Consider the following 18,158-nt stretch of genomic DNA (forward strand, 5'->3'; position numbering starts at 1 on the left):
GGAACAGGTGACACCACCCAGGAAACAGCCAGCATCCAAGGGTAAATATCTGACATTACAAACCATTAGATAAAGTTACTAAAGATTCCTGAACCTGGACTTCACCCACACCCAGACCTGCCAGTCTGGTAAGGGCTGGGCATACTGCCTATCTGCTCAGTGCCTATCTTTTATAAAAATTTCTATATGGTTTGTTAGCAAGTAATTTTGTGGGATTGAATCTCTGTAAATTTGACTGTTAGAATGAAGAGTGAATGTTTTGGCTTTAAGGTCTCATGGTGTGGGAGAATGGAAAGGACATTGCATTGCCCCTGCAGGAGAAGTTACACAGCTCATTGTTTTGGGAACGAATCCCATTTTTAAGGGAGAATCACTATGATTTCACAAGATTTAACAGAATTGACAGCGATTTATCCAAAAGTCAAGTCTTCTCACAGGCTCTGCAAAACGAGATGCCCCATAAGTTGTACACTTGTGGGTCTTCCTTTATTAATCTGTGAGCAGTACATTTATTGTACAATACTGTAGCTTCTGATATATTAATTGATTAATTTGCTTTTACACTCTGTCCATAGTTTTTTTTCTCCCTCTTCTTCCAGTCTCTCCCCCACCTCTAGCTTCGTTGTAGCCAGAGAAGCTAGAAAAATAAAGCCATCTAATGTCTACCCTTTGATGTCAGACATGCAGCTGTGGAATTTGCAGTGTGTCCTGCTGTATTTTGGTCTTGCATTGGTCCAGTATGCTCTCACTATACCCCTTTCCTCCTTTATGGAATGATAATTATAATTATTGCTCTTAGAAGTTGGAAGCACTCAATTTGCTTTTTGATTTTACAGAGTTACAATTCAGAAATTGTCTTTACTCTCAGAAGAATCTTTTGAACTTGGATTTTTAAAGTGTTGAGAATTGAAGATGATGAGACCATTTGAAGTTAGATGAAATGCATTTTGCATTATACATTTATTGGGGGCTAGAAGTAGAATACAGTGGTTGGAATGAAAATGATACTTGAATGTTTGTTCCACAGTGGTGGAAATTCTTTTTTTTTTTTTTGATTTTTTTGATACAGGGTTTCTCCACAGCTTTTGGTTCCTGTCCTGGAACTAGCTCTTGTAGACCAGGCTGGCCTCGAACTCACAGAGATCCACCTGCCTCTGCCTCCCGAGTGCTGGGATTAATGGCGTGCACCACCACCGTCCTGCTAGTGGTGGAAATTCTTGAGAAGAATTGGTAGTTGTGGACTTGTTGAAGGTTTGTCACTAGGTATGAGCTTTGAGGTTTTAAAAGACCCCAGCCATTCCTTACCTTTCTCTCTTTATTATGGTTTTGTCTTAAGACAAGAACTCTTATCTACTGTACCAGTATTATGTCTTCCTGACTATTATCATCCTCCCTGCCATAATGGTGATAGACTCTAACCATGTGACATCACAAGCCCAAAATTAGACATTGTTTTTTAAGTTGCCTTGATCATTGTGTTTTATCACATCAATAGAAAAGATTCTAACACAATATCCTAGGGCAAGAGGAAATGTTAGAAGCAAGTGACCAAGCATAAAACAGAAATTCATTTATAATGATAAGAGACCAACACAATATTACATAATTTCATTTGTATTTAGGAAGATATAAATTACAACAGTCAACATAGTTTTCATAGAAACAAATACAGAAATGTTAATCAGGATAAGGAAATTATTTTTTTGTCAAATAAAAAGTTGGTTGTCACCTCTTAATGTATTAAAAATTTCACCATTAGTAATTCTGGCTTCAGTCAATGCAGAAGGAAATACCTGAAGCCAGTCTATTATATTGAAGCTCTTAATGGCAGCTAGACATATAAATTATGTACAGTAAACAGAAAACAACAGGACAAAAATTCTAAGTAAACATAAATTAGACAATTAAAAGAAAGCATAGAAATCTTCAATAACAAGCCTCCTAAGAAGACTTACACTTTGGGTCACACGGATCAGATATCTTACATTTGGACACAGATTAAATAAGTATCTGTTCTTCACAGAGCCATGGCATCAACGAAGCGCGTTCATTCCAGGAGCAGAAGGCAGCTAGATCTCCAGGAGAAGCTGACCAACATGGGGTTGTCTGTTGACTACTGGCTGCCTAAGCTTCAGAAAGACCTGGGTGTGACTAGTGCCCTGGACTTACAACACTTAGGAGAAAGAGAGCTCCAGAAGCTGAAGTCCCAGATACAACACACATGGGAGGAAAAGGCTCTGGAAAAGCTGCTTGACATCTCACATCCAAACGGTGTTGCAGAGTTCCAGGAGACTGCAGGGGAGATGATAGAGAGCAGACAGCAGCAGGCAGGACAGGCACTGCAGGAACTGACAGCCTTGCAAATACAAGGGAAACACAGAGAAGACAAAGAAGTTAAGAAAAAAGAAGCAGAGCTGAGACAAGCAATGGAGATCCCTGAAGAATGCTGGATGGATGAGGCAAAAGAACAGTCACAGTGCTTCACCCATGAAAATAAAGAGACTAGTAACCAGCAGCATAATGAAAACAGCAAAGCAGAAATGATAGAAAAAGGATCTTTCTTAAGCTTACTACAACGCCTAGGCCTAGAACATCACTACCCAAAAAAGATGAGCAGAGCTGACTTCCATTTGATCTGCAAGAGTTCTGTACACAAGTCCAAACCAGCATCTGAACAGGAACTTCCCTTCTATTTCCTACAAAAGCTACTGATGCTAGATTGTGGGTTCAGACATCTGGTCCTCAAAGAGGCTGAAAATGAAAAAACCAATAGTTCTTTAGATCCCTGCTATGAGGAAACTGATACTTTTGATCCATTCGAAGACTTGTCTGATGACAGAGATGAACCTACTGATCCTCTGGACACAGAGTCCCAGCCACGCATTCACCCAATGGACATCCAGATGGCCATTTTCCACTGTGCAGATGATCTTGCCAGGCAATACATTTTGTCCAAACTCTCCATTTGTCAGTTTGCACTCCCCCTTTTGGTGCCAAATCCAAACACCTCTCAGATGGAATTCTTTCTCTGGTCTCTCAGACAAATCAGGAGAAGTTGGCAAGAGTCAAGTAAATCAGCACAGGACAAGAGCTACAGTCACAGGAATCAGCAGATGTGCTGTGTCTCTACCCCCATTGTGTCTTTCATTAGAGTTGGAAATGACTTCTCTGCTTCCAAATCTCAGATCATGAACTCTCTGCTCAGTAAAGGTAAACACGATGTGTTTTTTCACAGGTTCTGCAGAGAAAGCAGCAAATATTGTCTCCTGATGGAGGGAGTGGTGGAGATCTCCTGGTTCTGTCCTGGGGGTCAAGGTGAGGACACATTTGATAGGTGTATGGCCTTCACCAATCTTCATGGAGATGCCAAGGACCATAGGCAACAACTCAGCTTCCTGCAGGATATCTCTTCTGTCATTGTGATGGTCATGTCATCTACTGATGACAATAAAGAAAACCAGAATATTGTCAGACACTTGAGTGAGTCCTCAATACCTCTATTGTGTTTGTTGGATAATAAAAAAATTGTCTCGGTCAATAATTCTGGTAGAAGAGTAAGAATTGGCATCAGGAATAGAAATGGGGCAGAAATAAGAGAAGAACTCATAACTGCCATAAAACATTTATTAAAATACTCTAATACTTCTTTGAGCTTAGAAGATTGTTCACAGATGGCTCGAAAACAAGGATTCCTGGTTGATGAAGACCAGAAAGACTGCAAGAAAGCTAAAGAAAAGGCTGAGATTATAACGGCCCTACTAGCAAAACAGACATTATCAAAGATAAAAGAAAACTTACTACCACTTCAGGGAAATCTCTGGCATATTTGGTGTAAGAAGGACAAAGAACTCTATCATCTGACAGAAAAAGGAAATCGGAGTATTGAACAACATAAAAGTGATATTGAGGGAGAGAAACAAAAAATCCGCTTTCAACAATTAGAAAAAGCCTTTCCTCTCAATGATGTAATGTGCTCTTTCCTTAAAACTTTTCAAGAAAATGAAGAAACTCCTTCCAAAGAGTATATCTTGACCTGGTTGAATCTGCTTTTACATAACTTAACTAAAGATCATTTAGAAAAATTACAGGAGAAACAAAGGTCTTTGTGGTTATTAGAACAAACAGAAGGACATAGAAAGTGTAAAAGCAACTTCTTGATTGACCAGCAGAATCAGATAGAAGCCATCACCAAAGAGATTTATGACTGTACATTTGGCATTGAGCACCTACTCCGAGAAGTTGCCCAGATTTATGAAGTTCTGGAAGAAACTTCCTCCCCTAGAGACAGCATTATTCTCTGCCTCCCCCAGATTGCTGCAGACCTGATGGTAGCTGGTCTTCCCATTGAGCTGATGGATGGGGATGCTTCATATGTGCCTCTAAAGTGGGTGGCAGCTGTTTTTGACAAGATCTCTGAGAAAGTTGGAGACAAAAGGTTGTTTGTTCTCTCTATCCTTGGCCTACAGAGCTCAGGGAAGTCCACCCTACTGAATGCACTCTTTGGGCTGCAGTTCACAGCCAGTGCAGGCAGGTGCACCAAGGGGGCCTACATGCAGCTCCTGAAGGTGGAAGAGACATTCACAGAAGAACTTGGCTTTGATTTTCTGCTCGTTGTAGACACAGAAGGACTGCGGGCTCCAGAACTCAACAGCAAATCCCAGAATTGGGACAATGAGTTGGCAACATTTGTTACTTGTCTTGGAAACTTGACTCTGATCAATATATTTGGGGAGAATCCAGCAGAGATGCAGGATATCCTTCAAATAGTTGTCCAGGCTTTTCTCAGAATGAAACAAGTGAAAATCTCCCCAAGTTGTATCTTTGTCCATCAGAATGTGGGAGAAGTTACAGCTAAAGACCAAACTATGGAAGGACGAAGGAGACTGGAGCAGAGACTGGATGAGATGACCGCATTAGTTGCTGAGTTAGAAGAATGCTCAAACATAACCCGCTTCAGCGATGTAATCAAATTTGATGTTAAGAATCATGTCTATTACTTTGCTCACCTCTGGGATGGCAATCCCCCAATGGCCTCTCCCAATCCTTATTATAGCTACAATGTCCAGGAATTGAAGAGTGTGATTCTTCAGACTGCCCAGCAGGAATCCAGGGGAAGGATCAAGAAAATCTCAGATATAAAATTCCGAGTTCAAGATTTGTGGAAAGCCCTGGTCAGTGAAAATTTCATTTTCAATTTCAGAAACACTAAGGAAGTCATAGCCATGAACAAACTGGAAACTATGTATAATCACTGGACCTGGGAGTTGAGGAGTTATGTTCTGGAATTACAGAACCAGTTGAACAATCAGATTCAGAATTCAAAAATAAAGACGATCACAATCAATACACTAGAGGGTCCACTTCACAGAAAATATGAAACCATCAAGAAAGAGTTTGACAAGTATTTTGAAGAAGATCCAGAGAGTGAAATATTGATTCAGTGGAAAACTTATTTTGAGCAGAAGCTACAAATGCTTAACGAATCACTTATTTTAGATACCAGAAAGAAAAGCAATGAGCTTATCAATCTTAAACAAAGCCAAGAAAGACTAGATAACCAAATTTCACAATATGAAAATGAACTGTTAGAGAAGAGCCGAGAGTTGGCTTTAAGTGTGAAGGGTAAAGAATTCAGTGATGAAGAGTTACATGAGAAATTCAATCAACTTTGGACAAATTGGATCTCCAATGTGACTCCAAGTGTTCCTCTTGTGACAGATCCTAACATTGATTTGGATTCTGAAAATATCCTTCTGGAGCATTTCAAGAAAGAGAAAAATATTATAGAAAAACTAAAAAGGGACTCTGGAGACATGTTTGAAATAAACTATGACAAACATATCCAAATGAAAAAACGACATGGCTTAATCCGCATGAGTTTAGAAACCTCACATAAAGAATCTATTAAAATTTTTACTTCTAATATTGATTTAAGATTTAATGAAACAATCAAAAATATTTGGAAGCAACAGTGTGGTTACAATCAGAATGATTTCCATGAAATCCTGAGGATAGTAGAAAATGAAGTGAAATCTCTTCCCCAGGAGGAGGACTACATATTAACCAGAGACTACATCATTGACTTATCCTTGTGCTTATTCCAGAAAGCATCAAAGATTTTCAAGGAAATGCATGAGGCATTCAAGATGGCAAATGATCCTGTGAACTATATGAAGAGAAAGAAAGAGGATTTTTTCATGAGTTTTAAGATGCACTGCCAAGGTACCACCTCCATCACATCCATTGTTGACTTCCTTTGGCTTAAGCTTACTCCTGCTATATCTGCCACTGTATGGAGGGAAATGGTTAGTAAAGTAACTGGGGATATGCAATCCATGTGCCCTGCATTCAATGGAAACAGGGCTAACCTGGAGAAACACATTCTCATTTCTCTGGCAGAAGAAGAAAATTTTGAGAAGTATTGGAAATATGTTCATTATCCAGAACCATTTTTTAGAGAATACATTACAGAGCACATTATAAGGTACTGCTCAGAAAAAGGTGAGAAATTAAAGACATTTTTAAAAATAAGTTTAGAGGACATCAAGAACACCATCCTCTCTGCTGTTCAAAATGCCACAGAAGTAACTAAAGATGATAGCAGCACTGCTTCTCGCTGGTTGGATTTGTTCTGTGATCATCTAGGGAGCCACGTGATCTTTCCAAAAAGAGACCTGATAAGCATAGAGCACCTGGAGATAAAGGACACTGAGTTTCTCAAAGAATCCATGAGTGCAGCTTTGGATCCTGCACTGAGGAAAGTCAAAGAGGACTGCTCAAGTAAGCCCATAGATGAAATGGTTCCTGACATTGAGAAAATTCTCTCTGCTCAGCTCTGTGGCTGCTGGAAACAGTGTCCTTTCTGTAAAGCAGTTTGTACCAACACCATTCCTGAACACGAAGGAGACCACAGTGTGTCACTCCACCGTCCTCAGGCTGTACGTGGAGCTAAATGGAACAAAACAGAGGACTTTGTCATTGAATTCTGTACTAGTTTAGTAGCAAGTGATTATCCTTTTTTTGTAAATGACTTGCAATATTCATACAAAAGATATCGAGAAGCAGGAGATAACTACGCCAGGTGGAGCATCACTCCAGACTCATCTCCCCAGTCATACTGGAAATGGTTTGTCTGCCACTTTAAAACAGAGCTAGAAAACAAATATGGCAAAAAGTTTATTGAAAAAGGAACAATACCAGATTCATGGTTCAAAATCACAAAGCAAGAAGTACTCGATTACTTAAAAAGTCACAAATAGAATACTAGTAGTTCCAAAGAAATTTCAAATTAATCAAGGGACCCTAATATCAATTTAGGAGCTACATTCAAGATACCTTATAAATCAAGAAAATAACCATTAATAAGCTACTATTTCCATATTAGAAGATTTTCTACTAAGAAGATTTTTGCAATGTGTTTATTATTCCTGCTTCATATATAATGTACTATATATATGAAAATATGTATAGACCAATATCCTATCAATAGTCTACTTCACAGTTTATATTCTTAATGTTTCTTTAAGCATATAGCATACACATGGAAAGTTATGTTATTAGACAAATATTCTAGCCTTTCAGGCTGCCACAGATCTCTAGATACACTGATGGAAAAGGCTTTAAAATACTTGTCTGAGGAAAAGCCTTTAAGTCGATTTTCCCCTCTTTAAATTATAAGAAACCTTGCCAACTTTAATGTAACAATCTTCCTTGAGAATTGAGGATCCCAAAGCAGAACAATTGAAGAAGCCTCTGTTTTGTAAAATAGTTAAGCAGGTTTGATCAGGACAAACCCATGATGTCAATGATCATTACCAATCCAATAAAGGAAAGATAAACAAGAACAATTTTTCTGACCATGGTTTTACTCTTTTCATACTTTCTGTCTTGGCATTTTTCTGTTCATTTTATAAAAAGAAAGAACAAATCAAAAATATTAGTACTTAAAAACAGCATTGCCCAACTACTAACCCCAAAACAACAGTTACCTGCCTTCAAGATAAACTTGTTCAATACTGGCACATATATTGTGGGATTAACTGACACTTTCTGATTTGATTTATGGCCCACTCCATACAATGAAACCTATATGTATACTGCTTAAGTAGCCAAGAACCTCAGATTAGATAGATCTCATACCTAGGGGAAACCTGTTACTAAAATTCTGCTAAAGTAACATAGCATTAAAATGATTGCTATATCAATAAATCAGTGCATTGATCAACACACATCAGAGAAGTTTCTTCTTATAGTCTATGGGAATTAATACAGAAACCCACTGTGAGAAAATATATAGAGAGTGAGAGACTTTGGAACACTCAGTCCTAAATAGGAAGTTTTCATCAAATCATCCTCATGTCCCAGGTAGCTTTACAGTAGAGGAGGCTGAAAGTTTGGAAGATTTAGATGTCATGTACAACTTCAAGAAAACAGTACGAGCAAGCATAACAGGACTGATGTGCATAGGAACTCACGGAGACTGTAGCAATGCACACAATGTCTTGATGAATTCAATCCAGACACTGTTGCAGCACTAAAAGGGAGAAGTGAACACAGGGTCCCACCCTCAAATAAGTTGTCTGCAATTTATACACACTGAAAAGGAAAAAATCAGTTTCAACCAATGAAACCCCATAGGTATATTATCTATACTGCAGTACATGTCCCATGCACATGAGTATTTGACTAATAAAAAACAAACTCAATGGTATTTTTACCAGAATTTTTGTCTACAGTCACCTAGGAGACAAGACTCCAGGAACATACCAGCAAAAGTTTTTGGTTTTTTTTTTCAGATTATATTAGTCTATGCCTTGAGAGATTGATGGAGGAAGGTCATTGGCTAATAAAGGAACTGCCTTGGCCCATTTTATTGGTTAGAGGATAGGTGGGAGGAGTAGGCAGAACAGGACGCTGGGAGGAAGAGGAAGTGAGCTCAGTCTCAGCCTGCCCCTCTCTCTCTCTCTCTCTCTCTCTCTCTCTCTCTCTCTCTCTCTCTTTGCGCAGGGGCCATGCTAATCTTCTCTGTATCGTTCCAATTTTAGTATATGTGCTGCCGAAGCGAGAGAGAGAGAGAGGGGGGGGGGCAGGCTGAGACTGAGCTCACTTCCTCTTCCTCCCAGCGTCCTGTTCTGCCTACTCCTCCCACCTATCCTCTAACCAATAAAATGGGCCAAGGCAGTTCCTTTATTAGCCAATGACCTTCCTCCATCAAGAGATAATACTGATTAGATTCCTGGAGGTGGGAGGACCTTCCCTAACTGGTAAGCCCCATTTCCTGGGCTTAAGAAAAAGGAGGAAGTGACCTGAACACAGGGCATTCACTGCTCTCCATTTACTGACTGGAAATGTAATGAGATCACTTGGATCTAGCTCCTGCAGCTCTAATTTTCTCACTCTGAAGTCAAACCATGAGCTGGAACTCTTCTTCTTTCAGTTGAATTTGTCAGGTATTTTAGTCAGCAATGTGTACTGTTACCTAATTATAACCAGTTAGTTTTCAATTCTTGACATAAATTAAACGAGTTTAATGTATCAACATTAATCAAAACTCTAAAATCCAAAGTCAATTCTCAGACATAAAGATAACTCTTCACTGCGACCACCTGAACAATGACTAAAAGTAAACAGATTTTAGAAAGAATTACATCTTCCCCCAAACAGTAGAAAATAGACCTTCCTATTTTTTTTGAAATATGGGGATGGAGATATAGTAAGGAAAGAGTAAAACAATGCAAGACAGAAATCAATCAGAGAAAATACCAAATCCAGGATCCAGCTCTGTGTCTGGCATTTGATGCTTTAGTCTTCAAGGACTTTGATGACTCCAGCTCTCCAGCTTTGCTCCCCACAACATAGAATTCTTAATTATGCTTATTCTAATATTTGTACTTCCCTTGGCAAATATCTTATGTCTCGGATATACTAACACCTTGGGGACCTGGGCACTTCTATTTTTCTCTTTATGAGAAAGCTTTACATTGGTTCCCATATTGGCTGTAATAGTTTGCACTCCATCCCACAGTGAAGAAGTGATCCCCTTTCCTCAAATACTCACAAGAATTTCTTGTAGTTTGTATTCTTGACTTTGGAATTTCTGACTATTTTACAAGGAAATCTGAAGTAGTTTTACTTTGCATTTCACTGAGGGTGAAGGACATTGAACACTGTAGACTATATATTACTATTTGAGTTTAGTTCTATACCCTATTCTGTAATGGAGATGATTTCTTGGTCTTCAGTTTTTTGGTGTTTTATATATTCTAGACAATAACCCTCTGTCATAAGTAAAGCTGGTAAAGTTTTTTTTTTCGTTCTTTTTCTTTATTGTCATGATCATATTCTTTGCTCTTTAGTCTCATGAGGTCCAATTAGTCAATTGTGGTCTTAATGTCTGTGATACCAGAGTCCTTGTTCAGAAAGTATTCTCTTATGCATGCTAATTGAAATGTATTTTCTGGTTTTTCATCTATGGGATTCGGACTGTTAGGTTGTGTTAGTGAAATATTGTCCACATAACACAAACTAGGATTTTATGGGAGGAAGGAATATCAATTTGGGAATTGCCTTTATCAGATTAGCTCATTTGTCAATTTTTCAGGTTACTTCCTGGATTAATCCCATTCTTTTTCAAAAGTTTCTTTCTTTAGACTTAAGCTACATACCTTTACATAGATACAAGTATATATTATAGGTCAGATCTGCATATGAGAGGGGTAATATTATTTTTGCCTTTCTGAACTTATGTAGCTTCATTTAAATATATCTTTTCCATGTCCACTGAACTCTGATTGTGGAATATCTAGGTGGGTTAGCCTGGGGACTTGGTCATAGAGAAGAGACAGGTTAGCCATGGTCAAGAGCATTCACATATGATTACTGAACTGAGGAGTGCTCAGATGTTACTTAAAGGCTTTCTGTGAAAAATTTCAGTTCCTGTTTTTCAGGGGAAAAAACAAGTGTTTTAGCATGCCCAAACCATGATGAGAGTTGGACAATCTCCCTAAAATATTTCCATCAGCACTGCCATTTTGGAGGCCCTGTCTTGGAGCCCTAATATCTCTATTCCCTTATCGCAGCGCTAAAGTTGGATGGGACCTGGATTGTTTTAAATCCCCTTCAGACATTCAGAAGAACTTCTTTAAGTCCAATTTATTAAACAAGTTCAGACTTTTTCAAACAGGTTTTAAACTTGGAAGGTGAGAGTAAGAGGAAGAAGAGGAAGGAAAAGAAGAAGAAGAAGAAGGAGGAGGAGGAGGAGGAGAAGAGAAGAAGAAGATGATGATGAAGAAGAAGAAGCAGAGGAGGACGAGGAGGAAGAGGAACCTGGGGGGTAATACAGTTTATAAAAATATTCATAACTCAAAATAAACAGATGGGTTCCCTGAGATAAGAAAAATCATGTCCGATAAATTTGGGAAAAGTGTGAATCTTATACTAGTTCTAACCAGACAAAATTACAGGATAGCAGAAAGAGTTATTAGCTGAAGTACCACTGTCATATGATAGCATCTGGGAGTGGGAAACTAACTCCAGTTCAGGTCCCACTCCCACCAGTAAGTAGACAACCCAAACTTGACTCAATGTTAGAAAAAAAAAGAAGTAGAATGAAGAGGAAGAGAAACAGGAAGAGAAGATAGCATCTCAAATTTAGTTGAATTGGGAGTTAAGGACAGAGAACATGACCTGTGAAAAATTGAGATTAATATTATGTTCAAAGTATATTATCTTAAATTCTCAAGGAATTATTAAAAATAATTTTTGAGTTGAATTTGTAACTTCACCTGAGAGTAATACGTTTTTTTTTATTCTTTTGGGCTACTGCTTGTAATCATTTATAATAACTGCTAAAAGAAACCAATATACTTAAGGAACGTACTCAACTAATAGAAAGACACTGGAGATCAAGCCAAGGTCGTCAAGAATGCTAGACTTTCTTGTGAGTCATTACCTTCTTCTTTTAGTTTTTGCTTTTATTTAAAAATCCCACATTTTGAATTCAGGCAGACACCCCCTGCTCAAACACTGGCCACATATTCCATGAGACCAGTTAGGCCATTCACTCTCAGAACATCCCCAACTCCACCTTCCTTTTTTTAATTAACATAAAAATTTCCTTCACTACTGAAACAAAATGTCTTATCCTTCCCAAAATACCGTAAACTGAAATGAATGCATTAGTAAGCACAGATTTACTGCAACATGTCTTTGTCTCAGAGTAATGATAATGATCTTGTTATCAGCGAATGTCAGCTTTCACTAAATCAAGGCATCTGTAAGGTAAGCCTACATGTCACCACAGACAGAAAACATAAGTTCCAGGGGATGAGGGAGGTTCCCAAGTAATTTTGAGGAATAAGAAGATATTACAGAATTGTATTTGGAGACAATCTTACTTTTGGTCAATAAATGTTATTGTTGTGTGCTGTATATACTGAAGAATTTGGTGAAATTACTTTTGATGCTTTCATTGTGAAGGAGAGATAAGAATTCACACAGACAGATGTGTTTAACAGAATTACATGGTGTATACATACATCAAAACAAGTAGTTAAATGTAATATACAATCATGTGGTTTTATGTATGTGTGAATATTTACCATTGTTTTTGCCAAATAAATAGTGAAATTTGGTCAGAAAAAAAAATTTCCAGCTCCTCCCCTCCCCCCATATCCCTCCCCCTCCCCCCATTCCCTTCCACTCCCTCTCCAGTCCAAAGAGCAGTCATGGTTACCTGTCCTGTGGGAAGTCCAAGGTCCTCCCCTCTCCATCCAGGTCCAGGAATGTGAGCATCCAAACAGACTAGGCTCCCATAAAGCCAGTCCATGCAGTGGAATCAAAACCCAGTGCCATTGTCTTTGGCTTCTCAGTCAGCCCTCATTGTCAGTCATGTTCAAAGAGTCCGGTTTGATCACATGCTCCATCAGTCCCAGTCCAACTGGCCTTGGTGAGCTCCCATTAGATCAGCTCCACCATCTCTGTGGGTGGATATACCCCTCGAGATCCTGACTTCTTGCTCCCATTATCCCTCCTTCTGCTCCTCATTTGGACCTTAGGAGCTCAGTCCAGTGATCCAATGTGGGTCTCTGTCTCTATCTCCATCTTTCACCAGATGAAGTTTCTATGGTGATATGCAAGATATTCATCAGTGTGGCTATAGGATAGGGCCAGTTCAGGTGCCCTCTCCTCAGCTGTCCAAGGAACAAGCTGGGAATATCTCCTTGGACACCTTGGAACTTGTCTAGAGTCAAGTCTCTTGCCAACCCTCAAATGGCTGCCTGAATTAAGATATATAATTCCCTGCTCTAATATCCACCCTTCCTCCATTCCAACAGTCTGATTTCCCCAAGCTCTCCCCATCCTACCCTTCTCACTTCTCTCTTTCCATCTCCCCTTACTCTCACCCCACTCCCACCCCCAAGCTCCCAATTTTTGCCTGGCAATCTTGTCTACTTCCAATATCCAAGAGGATAACGATATATTTTTCATTGGGTACACCTTCTTATTTAGCTTCTCTAGGATCACTAATAGTAGGCTCAATGTCCTTTATTTATGGCTAGAATCCACCTATGAGTGAGTACATACCATATTCATCTTTTCGGGTCTGGGTTACCTCACTCAGGATAGTGTTTTCTATTTCCATCCATTTGCATGCAAAATTCAAGATGTTGTTGCTTTTTACCACTGAGTAGTACTCTAATGTGTATATATTCTACACTTTCTTTATCCATTCTTCCACTGAGGGGCATCTAGGTTGTTTCCAGGTGCTGGTTATTACAAATAATACTGCTATGAACATAGTTGAACAAATGCTTTTGTAATATGATAGGGCATCTCTTGGGTATATTCCCAAGAGTGGTATTACTGGATCCTGGGGTAGGTTGATCCTGAATTTCCTGAGAAACCTCCACACTGATTTCCAAAGTGGTTGTACAAGTTTGCATTCCCACCAGCAATGGATGAGTGTACCCCTTCCTCCACAGCCTCTCCAGCAAAGGCTATCATTGGTGTTTTTTATTTTAGCCATTCTGACAGGTGTAAGATGGTATCTCAAAGTTGTTTTGATTTGCATTTCCCTGATTGCGAAGGAGGTTGAGCATGACCTTAAGTGTCTTTTGCCCATATGAACTTCTTCTGTTGAAAAGTCTCTGCTCAGTTCAGTGCTCAATTTTTTAATTAGGTTAATTAGTATTTTAAAGTCTACTTTCATGAATTCTTTATATATTTTGAAGATCAGACCATTGTCTGTTGCGGGGTTGGTTAATATCTTCTCCCAATCAGTAGGTTGCCTTTTTGTCTTTATGACAGGGTTCTTTGCTTTACAGAAGCTTCTCAGTTTTAGGAGGTCCCATTTATTCAATGTTGCTCTTATTGTCTGTGCTACTGGGGTTATATATAGGAAGTGGTCTCCTGTGCCTATGTGTTGCAGACTATGTCCCACTTTCTCTTCTATCAGGTTCAGTGTGTTCGGACTGATATGGAGGTCTTTAATCCATTTGGATTTGAGTTTTGTGCATGCTGATAGATATGGATCTATTTTCATTCTTCTACAGGTTGATAACCAGTTCTGCCAGCACCATTTGTTGAAGATGATTTTAGCTCCTTTGTAGAAAATCAGGTGTTCATAGTTTTGTGGGTTAATATTCCGGTCGTCTATTTGATTCCATTGATCATCTTCTCTGATTTTATGCCAATACCAAGCTGTTTTAATTACTGTAGCTCTGTAATAGAGTTTGAAGTCAGGGATGGTAATGCCTCCAGAAGTTCCTTTATTGTATAAGATTGTTTTGGCTATCCTGGGTTTTTTGTTTTTCCATATAAAGTTGATTATTGTCCTCTCAAGGTCTATGAAGAATTTTGTTGGTATTTTAATGGGGATTGCATTGAAGTTATAGATTGCCTTTGGTAGAATTGCCATTTTTACTATGTTGATCCTACCCATCCAAGAGCATGGGAGATCCTTCCATTTTCTCGTGTTCTCTTCAATTTCTTTCTTCAATGCCTGAAAGTTCTTGTCAAATAGATTTTTCACTTCCTTGGTTAGAGTTATCCCAAGATACTTTATGCTATTTGTGGCTATCATAAAAGGTGACGTTTCTCTGATTTCCCTCTCTGCTTCTCTATCCTTTGTGTATAGGAGGGCTACTGATTTTTTTGAGTTGATCTGGTAACCTGCCACATCACTGAATTTTTTTATCAACTCTAGGAGTTCTTTGGTAGAGTTTTTGAAGTCACTAATGTACACTATCATTTCATCTGCAAATAATGAAAGTTTGACTTCTTTCTTTTCAATTCAAATCTCTTTGATCTCCTTATGTTTTCTTATTGCTATTGCTAGAACTTCAAGAACTATGTAGAAGAAATATGTTAAGAGTGGACAGCCTTGTCTTGTTCCTGGTTTTAGTGGAATGGTTTTGAGTTTCTCTCCATTTAGTTTGATATTAGTTGTTGGCTTGTTATATATTGCTTTTATTATATTTAGGTACGATACTTGTATCCCTAACCTCTCCAAAACCTTTATAATAAATGGGTTTTGAATTTTGTCAAATGCTTTATCCACATCTAATGAAATGATCATATGATTTTTTTTCTTTCAGTTTATTTATATGATGGATTACATTGATAGATTTTCGTATGTTGAACCAGCCCTGCATCTCTGGGATGAAGCCTACTTGATCATAATAGATATATTTTTAAAGTGCTCTTGGATTCTGTTTGCCAGAATTATATTGAGAATTTTTGCATCAATGTTCATGAGTCATATTGGTCTGTAATTCTCTTTCTTTGTTGGGTCTTTGTGTGTTTTTGGAATCAGGGTGACTATAACTTCATAAAAAGAGTTTGGCAATGACTATTCTGATTCTATTATGTGGAACACATTAAGGAGAATAGGTATCAACTCTTCTTGGAAGTTCTGATAAAATTCTGCATTAAAATCATCAGGTCCTGGGCTATTTTCAGTTGAGAGGTTTTTTTTATGACAGCTTCTTTTTCCTCAAGACTTATAGGTCTATTTAAATTGTTCACCTGGTCTTGATTTAATTTTGGTATATGTTACTTATCTAAAACCAAGTTCATTTATTTTACATTTTCCAATTTTGTGGCATATAAGCTTTTGTAGTAAGACCTAATGATTCTGTGAATTTCCTCATTGTCTGTTGCTATGTCCCTCTTTTCATTTCTGATCTTGTTAATTTGCATATTCTCTCTCTGCCTTTTGATTAGGTTGGATAAAGGTTTGTCAATCTTGTTGACTTTTTCAACCAACCAGCTTTGTTTCATTGATTCTTTGGATTGTTTTCTGTGTTTCTATTTTGTTGATTTCAGCCTTCAGTTTGATTATTTCCAGTCTTATTCTCCTCCTGTGTGAGTCTGCTTCTTTTTCTAGAGCCTTCAGCTGTGCTGTTAAGTCTCTAATGTGAGCTTTCTCTGTTTCTTTAATATGGGCAATTAGAGCTATGAACTTTCCTCTTAGCACTGCTTTCAATGTATCCCAGAGGTTTGCATATGTTGTGCCTTTATTTTCATTGAATTCAAGACAGACATTAATTCCTTTCTTTATTTATTCCCTGACTCAGGGGTGGTTCAGTAGTTGACTGTTCAGTTTCCATGAGTTTGTAGGCTTTCTAGATTTATTGTGAAATTCTAACTTTATTCCATGTTGATCCGATAAGACACAGGTGGTTACTAATATTTCTTTGTATCTGTGGAAGTTTGCTTTGTTACCAAGTATGTGGTCAATTTTCGAGAAGGTTCCATAAGATGCTGAGAAGAAGGTATATTCTTTCCTATTTGGGTGGAATGCTCTATTGATATCTGTTAAGTCCATTTGATTCATTACCTCCATTAATTCTCTTATTTCTCTATTAGGTTTCTGTCTGATTGACCTGTCCATTGGTGAGAGAGGAGTGTTGATGTCTCCTACTTTAGTGTGTGTGGTTTGATGTCTGCCTTGAGTTCTAGTAATATTTCTTTTACATAAGTGGGTGCTTTTATATTAAGGGCATAGATATTCAGGATTGAGACTCCATCCTGATGAATTGTTCCTTTTATGATCTCTTCTTATTGATTTTAGTTTGAAGTAAATTTTGTTAGAAATTAGTATGGCTACTTCTGCTTGTTTCTTAGGTCCATTTGATTGAAAAACCTTTTCCCAACCCTTCACTCTGAGTAGATGTCTGTCTTTGTGATTGAGATGTGTTTCTTTGTAAACAGCAGAATGTTGGATTCTGTTTTCGCATTCAATCTCTTAGCCTGTGCCTTTTTAGAGGTGAATTGAGTCCATTGATATTAAGTGGTATTAATGATCAGTTCTTGTTTACTTCAGTTATTTTCTTTTTGGGTAGTAGAGTTTGTGTGTTTCCCTTCTTTGAGTTGTGCTGGTGAAGGGTCACTAGATGTCATATTTATTGTGGGCATTGTTGGGTTCCTTGGGTTGTGATTTGCCTTCTATTACTTTTGTAAGGCTGGATTTGTGGCTATGCATTGTTTAAATTTGTTTTTATCCTTGAATATTTTGTTTTCTACATTGATAGTGAATGAAAGCTTTTCTGGGTATAGTAGTCTGGGCTTGCATCCATAGTCTCTTAGTTTCTGCAGCACATCTGTCCAGGACCTTCTGACTTTCATGGTTTCCATAGAGAAGTCAGGTGTAAGTCTGATAGGTTTACCTTTAGAAGTTACTTGATCTTTTTCCTTTGCAGCTTTTAATATTCATTCTTTATTCTGTATGTTTTGTGTTTTGATTATTATATGGCAAGGGGATTTTTTTTTTGATCCACTGTATTTGGTGTTCTGTATGCTTCTTGTACCTTCATAGGAATATCTTTCTTTAGGATGGGAAAGTTTTCTTCTATAATTTTTGAACATATATTCTGGGCCTTTGAGGTGTAATAATTCTTCTTCTTCTACCCCTATTATTCTTAGGTTTGGTCTTTTTATTGTGTCCCTCATTTCCTGGATGTTTTGTGATAAGAATTTGTTGGGTTTGCTTTTTTCTTTGATCAGTGAATTTATTTTCTCTATGGTGTCTTCAGCATCTCAGATTCTTTCTTCTATCTTGTGTATTCTGTTGGTTATGCTTGTCTCTGTCATCTCTGTTTATTTACCTAGATTTTCCATATCCAGATGGCCCTTGGTTTGTGTTTTCTTCATTGCCT

The 18,158-nt window shown here is 38.0% G+C and overlaps 1 protein-coding gene and 1 pseudogene across 1 annotated transcript; one reads left to right on the top strand and one right to left on the bottom strand.

Moving 5' to 3' along the window:
- The first annotated feature begins 2,027 nt into the window (after window positions 1-2,027).
- On the top strand, window positions 2,028-7,659 carry LOC121457377 (interferon-induced very large GTPase 1-like). Its single transcript, XM_041666049.1, has one exon. The coding sequence runs from the start codon at window positions 2,028-2,030 to the stop codon at window positions 7,257-7,259; it is 5,232 nt and encodes a 1,743-aa protein (XP_041521983.1). The 3' UTR covers window positions 7,260-7,659.
- Window positions 7,660-8,995: 1,336 nt separating this feature from the next.
- LOC121458173 lies at window positions 8,996-9,064 on the bottom strand (annotated as a pseudogene).
- Between the last annotated feature and the right edge of the window lie 9,094 nt (window positions 9,065-18,158).

This window comes from Microtus oregoni, unplaced genomic scaffold (assembly GCF_018167655.1).
Source record: "Microtus oregoni isolate MIOR12 unplaced genomic scaffold, Mior012 000016F_ref0000370, whole genome shotgun sequence".
NCBI classification, from domain to species: Eukaryota; Metazoa; Chordata; class Mammalia; order Rodentia; family Cricetidae; genus Microtus; species Microtus oregoni.

What these genes read in the sequence shown, in the direction of transcription:
- LOC121457377 (XM_041666049.1), top strand. Translation starts at nt 2,028, where the DNA reads ATGGCATCAACGAAGCGCGTTCATTCCAGGAGCAGAAGGCAGCTAGAT.